This window comes from Prionailurus viverrinus, chromosome B4, assembly GCF_022837055.1.
Source record: "Prionailurus viverrinus isolate Anna chromosome B4, UM_Priviv_1.0, whole genome shotgun sequence".
Lineage (NCBI taxonomy): Eukaryota > Metazoa > Chordata > Mammalia > Carnivora > Felidae > Prionailurus > Prionailurus viverrinus.
In genome coordinates, this window is record NC_062567.1 from 131,991,427 (window position 1) to 131,997,426 (window position 6,000).

The following is a 6,000-nucleotide window of genomic DNA, read 5'->3' on the forward strand; positions in this document are numbered from 1 at the left end:
GAAGGGACATGTCCCCTCCAGCCTAGAGGAGTGAAGGCTGCCCGGAGGGGTAACCCTACATCTAAGGCTCCAGGGAGGACAGGGAGGCTCAAGGTGACAGGAGAGCTCATAGGTTAGCCAATATAGCTGGGTGAGGGGGTTCAAAGTGGCAGAAGACAAGGCTGGGTGGCCACTTCCCCTGCCTCTCCCCTACCCCCACCCCAGACGTGCAAAAGACCAGGCCCTCCTGTCTGCAAAGGAAGGGAATCCAAGGCTGCCCAGAAGTCTGTTCCACGGCAGGCTCCTGTGCAAGTGGCTTCCCACCTGGGCCCTGCTGTCCACAGGCCCGGCCCTTGTAACTAGATAAGTTGATCAACATGAGGTAGTTCGGGTTCTGTGGGAGCCCCTAGGATGGGCAGCTGCCACTTAGCAGAGCTCCGGGGAAGGTGTGGTGGTTGAGCTGAGGTTTGAAAGTTTCCAGAATAAGCCTGAAGCAAAAAGGAAGGGCATTCCAGGCAGAGGGAACAGCATGTGCAAAAGCATGCCACGCTCAGGGAAATGCCAGCAGCTGCAAAGAGCAGACCCACGGGGACTAGCTGGATAAGGCAGAGTATTCAGTCAGGGATCTGGAGCCCCGTCCCAGGCCTGGCTCCCACACTGAGAGGCCATGAGCCCTGGGGTGGGGAGGCAACTCCCCTCTGGTAGTGGACTGGCTCACTCTAAGGCTCTAGGTGGCTCGAACGTGGTTGGAGGCCACCTGCATGACAGACCCCAGGCCTCAGCCCTGGTGCCTGTGGGTTCACCAGCCCCTTTCCCCAACAGGGTGCCCCTCGGACACATGGGCCCAGCACCTTCGACCTGCAGATGAAGTTTGTGTGTGGCCAGTGCTGGAGGAATGGGCAAGTGGTGGAGCCTGACAAAGACCTCAAGTACTGCAGTGCCAAGGCCCGGCACTGGTGAGCCAGGCGACACTCGGGGGCTGGGGTTGGGGGTGGGGAGCCCACCCAAGCGCCGTGAGTCGGGAGTTAGGAGGCCGGGGCTCTCTGTGGAGTTCACACAACCCGAGGCTCTGCCCTGAGCTCTCCCAACCATCTCCCCCCCTCCCCCCCACCCTGCTCTGCCCTACAGCTGGACCAAGGAGCGGCGGGTCCTTCTGGTGATGTCAAAGGCCAAGAGGAAATGGGTGTCGGTGAGGCCGCTGCCATCCATTCGCAACTTCCCACAGCAATACGATGTGAGCGCCAGGAGTGGGGTGCAGGGTGGTGGTGGGAACTCCGGCGTGGGGGCTGAGGGGCCTTCCGAGGGCTTGCCTGCCGGCTGGGGCTGTAACACAATCCAGGGGAGCTCAGCAGGCTCTCCCCGCGCCCACCCGGCAGCTCTGCATCCACGCGCAGAACGGCCGCAAGTGCCAGTACGTGGGGAACTGCTCCTTCGCACACAGCCCGGAGGAGAGGGACATGTGGACATTCATGAAGGAGAACAAGAGTGAGTGGGAAGACTGGGCAGGGTGGGGGGCTGGCCCAGTGTCCCCTCACTGCCAGACACCCCGAGTCATCAGTCGGCCCAAGAGCACCTGCTGTCTCTCCCTTTGCCACCACCCAGGCCCTCCTCCTGCCCCCCGCCCCGGACCGTGCCCGCCCAACCGCAAGGCCTGGGATGCCCCCAGCTCCCAAGTCCAGGGGGTGTCGTGGGGCAGAACGGATGAAGAATCCCCTCTCACCAAGCACTCTGGCCTCCATTGCCCACCAGTCCTGGACATGCAACAGACCTATGACATGTGGCTAAAGAAACACAACCCAGGGAAACCAGGGGAAGGGACCCCAATCAGTTCTCGGGAAGGGGAGAAGCAGATCCAGATGCCCACAGACTACGCCGACATCATGGTAACCCCCTCACGCGTGCGCGGGCCCGGGTCTGAGCCGGACCTGGGAGGGCGTGGGGTGGGAGAGCGGTCCAGGCGGAGGTGCGAGGAACGGGCACCCACGGCGGTTGTGCCCCCAGATGGGCTACCACTGCTGGCTCTGCGGCAAAAACAGCAACAGCAAGAAGCAGTGGCAGCAGCACATCCAGTCTGAGAAGCACAAGGAGAAGGTCTTCACATCCGACAGCGACGCCAGTGGCTGGGCCTACCGCTTCCCCATGGGCGAGTTCCGGCTCTGCGACAGGTGCTCCAGGGAGGGCGGGACCCGTGGGGCGGGCATGGCGGGCCTGGAGGAGCCTGGCAGGCTGCAGGGTGGGCCTGAGATGAGCCTGGGGTCTGGAGACAGCGCGCAGAGGGTGTTGTCCTGAAACAGCTGCTCCTGGATGTGAGGAGCAGGGGGAGCGGGAGCAGGGTGGGGAGGGACGGGGTGGCCTCAGAACTGCCAGACCCCTGCCTGCAGCCCTGAGGCAGATCCTCGAGGAGGCTAGGATGTGCCAGCTTTCACCAGGACCGGGGCTGCCCAGGGGAAGGCTTGTCTTGCGAGGGGAGGTCCACAGCCCGTGGTGGACAGGGCTCGGGCTTGGGCAGTGAGCCTCCTGCTGCCTGCCCGCAGGCTCCAGAAGGGCAAGGCCTGCCCAGATGGGGACAAGTGCCGCTGCGCGCACGGGCAGGAGGAGCTCACCGAGTGGCTGGACCGGCGTGAGGTGCTGAAGCAGAAGCTGGCCAAGGCCCGCAAGGATATGCTTCTGTGCCCGCGGGACGACGACTTTGGCAAATACAACTTCCTGCTGCAAGAGGATGGGAACACCGCCGGTGCCGCCCCAGAAGCCCCTGCTGCTGCCACTGTCACTGGGGAATAGGGCCATTTCTGGGCCTCGGGTGAAGTCCTAGGGTCAGGGGGCGGGGGTGGGGACAGAGGTCCTGATAGGAGGGCCAGGGCAGGCCAGGGCTGGGGGCGGGGGGCCGCCCTCGTCAGGCAGCCCCCGGCCCCCTGGGGCCCCGTCCGTCCTCCGTCCTCTCTGCCCCCACCACCTGTGTGCATACCCAGGTGCGTGTGCTGTAGCCCTAAGCGGTCCCAGGGTCCTCTTCCTGCTGGAACACCCTGGGCAGACACCCCCAGCCCCCGCTTTCCTGGTTGGGGAGGGAGGGGCCTGGCTGACCCCTCCAGCTTCAGCCTACAGCTTTAACTTCTGTCTGCTCCTAAAGGGGGCCCAAAGCTCAGGGCTGGGGAGCCCGGGGTCCCCACTTGAATCTGCAGCAGGAGGGTCCTTTTCCCTGCCCCACCCTCACCTCATCCCCACCTCCCTGGGGGCAGATCAGTACACAACAGAGGGCTGGCGGCCCCAATTAGCTTTAAAATGCAGCCCCAGGGTGGAGCTGGGAACACAATACTGGTCGCTTGCCCTCTGGGGCCTCAGTTTCCCCTTTGGTTGGAAGAGTGGGAGGGGCTGGGCTAGATGATCTCTAGAGCCTCTCCAGTCCGGCCACCAGCCCAGCCCTCCTCCCTTGTGAGCCACCAAATGTAGACTTTAGGTCCTAAGAGTCCTCAGAGATGACTCAGCTCAAGCCCCCCCCCCCCCATTGCAGATAGGAAGACTAAGGCCTGGAAGGGAGGGGTGATCTGTTCAGGGTCTCCCGCCCACGGCACAAGGTAAAGCCAGAGGCAAACTAGTCAAAAGGCTCAGGGCCAGTTGTCTGCTGGAGCCTCCAGGCTCTTGGCAGGGATATGACAGTCTCTGAATCAGTGTGCCACGGGGGCTCCAGGCAGTGGAACTTGTTGGCTGAAGAAGGGAGGCTCAGGGGATTGGTCATGGCAGCACCCTGTAGAGGGACGGTCCCCTCCTGAGGATGGTCGTAGCAAGTGTAGCAGCAAGTTGCTTCCCACGCCAACTCAGGGCAGTGGTAACAGGCAGGGCACCCATGGGCTCAGCTCCTGCATGATGCACTGGGAAGAAGGGGAAGGGTGGGGGTCAGGGAACGTGGAGAGAAGGGAGATGAATGCCATGGGCCACTCTAGGATCGCTGAGCACCATGGGTCACTTTAGGATGGGACACAGCTCCTCTTTCTTGAGGACCCAACATGGCCCTCATCCCTTTCTCCCCAGACCCAGACATACAGTCACGCCTGTCTGTCCCAGCCCTCCCTGATTCCCGGCCCTGCCAACTGCCTGGGACCTCAGCTGACCCCCGGCCCCTACCTCCAGCCACCAAGCCCTTTCCCATGCCTCTCGTCTGACCTGTCTGCGTGTACCCCCTCCTCTCCATCCCACCCACTGTGGGCAGACCCGGCCTCCCCTGGTTCCTGAGACATTCCAGAACGCCCCACACTGTTGGCACAAGAAGTGGGGCCCCCCGGAAGGAACCGGGGACCACAGCTGGAGTCAGGGGTGGGGGGTGAGAAAAAGAAAATGGAATCCCCCTCATTTCTCCTCAAGCAAGGATCGATAGTGAGCAATGATGTGATTATGGGCACCCCAGACGCAGAGAACCTTGTTCCTCCTGCTGTCACTGCCCAGCCTTTCCCAGTAATCGTGGCATGCATCCTTTCTTCTCCCTGCCCCCTTCCCCCAGCAGGCCAGCAGATTCGTGCTGGTGGCGTGGCTGGAGGGGAGGAGAGACCACACCCGAGGTGGGGGCCGTGGCTGTGAATGTCGATGACACTTGTTTTCCCTGATCCGTGGTGTTGCAGTCTGTCGTCACCAGCCTCGTTTTTAGTGTGTATATATGTCGCCCCCGTGATGCATATATACACAGGTATTAAATATATCGCTCTATATAATATTATATATGTGTGTGGTATCCAAGGAATCACTTCTAATGAGGGCTAAAGATAAAGAATTTGGCCAGAAAATGCAGCCATCCTGGTGTGTAATTAAGAGGGATTTTTCAGATTCGGGGACTTGGAGCCATGGGTTGGAGGTGATTTCTCAGCAAGGGCAGGAGTGGCCTCGCCTGGGCCCAGTTTCCAGACCACTCCAGCCTTGCCGGGAGAGAGCAGTGGTGCTCCAGGAAAGAAAATGATTGGTGTTTGTCTCCTGCCCAGAAGAATAGGATTAGTGTCCAGATTTTTCTTCTTCAACATGTTAGCCATCCAGGGTCCCCTGGGATCTGGGGCTCCCTGGCCTGGCCAAAGCTGGATCCCCCACAGGGTTGGGAAGAGGGCCAGAGGTGGGGGGCCTGGGGACAGGAGTACACTTTGAAGGATGAGGGTGATTATTTCAGTCATGACCCTGACTGGGAGGCTTGGAGAGTTGAATCAGGGGCCCGTGCCTACTGCCAGCAGGCAGGGACAATACTTTAAACATAGTGATGGGCGGGGGGGGGGGGGGGGGGGGGGGGGGGGGGAGGCAGGCGCCCCCAATGTGAGTATCCCTTTGGAGTAGGGCGAAGGAGGGACGCTGCATTTCTCAGCTGGGCAGTAATCAATTTAATGGTCCTTTTAAAATGTCTGTGTATTAAAAATTTAAGAATACCACACTTTAATATTAAATATTCATAAGGTCTAGTATCTTGATAATAATGTAGATGTTTTAATAACAATTTTTGTCCTTCTTAAAATAAAATGAAAGAAACTTGATTCTTTTAGCCTTTGTTTCTAGAAAATAAACGTGTGCACTTTGACCTCTGTCCCCGACCTCTGTCGCTCCTGTTCCTCCCTGCCTGGAGCTTGTGCCCAGGGGCCTGGGCTGCTCTGTCCACATGGGGCAGAGCTGCCTGGTGCTGGGCATGCCTAAAGGCAGAAATTCCGAGGGGTGAGGGGCAGAAGGTCTGTGTCCCTGTGTAAACAGGGCCACCCAGCTGACCCCAGCTCAGGCAGCGCCTCGGCTGGCAAGGACAAGCTGTGCTGTGTACAAGAGGCCCCAGCAGCCACCCTTCACTGGCTCTCCTGCAGCCTGCCTGCTCACAGCCTTCCGCATGGGGGTCCCGAGGTACCCACACCTCCCTGCCTTTATCAAGGACACCGTCCTGAATTCCAGTCCTGAATTCTGTGCCCTTTCTGGGTGTGGCTTTTCCAGAATAGCGAGGAGGCATGCCATTGCTTTGGAATATGATTCTGACTGCAGCCTGGACTCCTCGGGACCCAGATTTCTCATCTTTAA

General features: G+C 60.0%; 1 protein-coding gene across 2 annotated transcripts in view; it reads left to right on the forward strand.

Moving 5' to 3' along the window:
* The window catches only part of ZC3H7B (zinc finger CCCH-type containing 7B), a 60,523-nt gene extending 55,046 nt beyond the window's left edge, over positions 1-5,477 (forward strand). For both annotated transcript variants that reach the window (XM_047866169.1, XM_047866168.1), the window contains exons 18-23: positions 802-935; positions 1,108-1,213; positions 1,356-1,464; positions 1,729-1,862; positions 1,981-2,144; positions 2,514-5,477. In XM_047866169.1, the coding sequence (XP_047722125.1) occupies positions 802-935; positions 1,108-1,213; positions 1,356-1,464; positions 1,729-1,862; positions 1,981-2,144; positions 2,514-2,760 (894 nt within the window). In that variant the 3' untranslated portion in view covers positions 2,761-5,477. The remainder of the gene's footprint in view (positions 1-801; positions 936-1,107; positions 1,214-1,355; positions 1,465-1,728; positions 1,863-1,980; positions 2,145-2,513) is intronic.
* Positions 5,478-6,000: the final 523 nt, after the last annotated feature.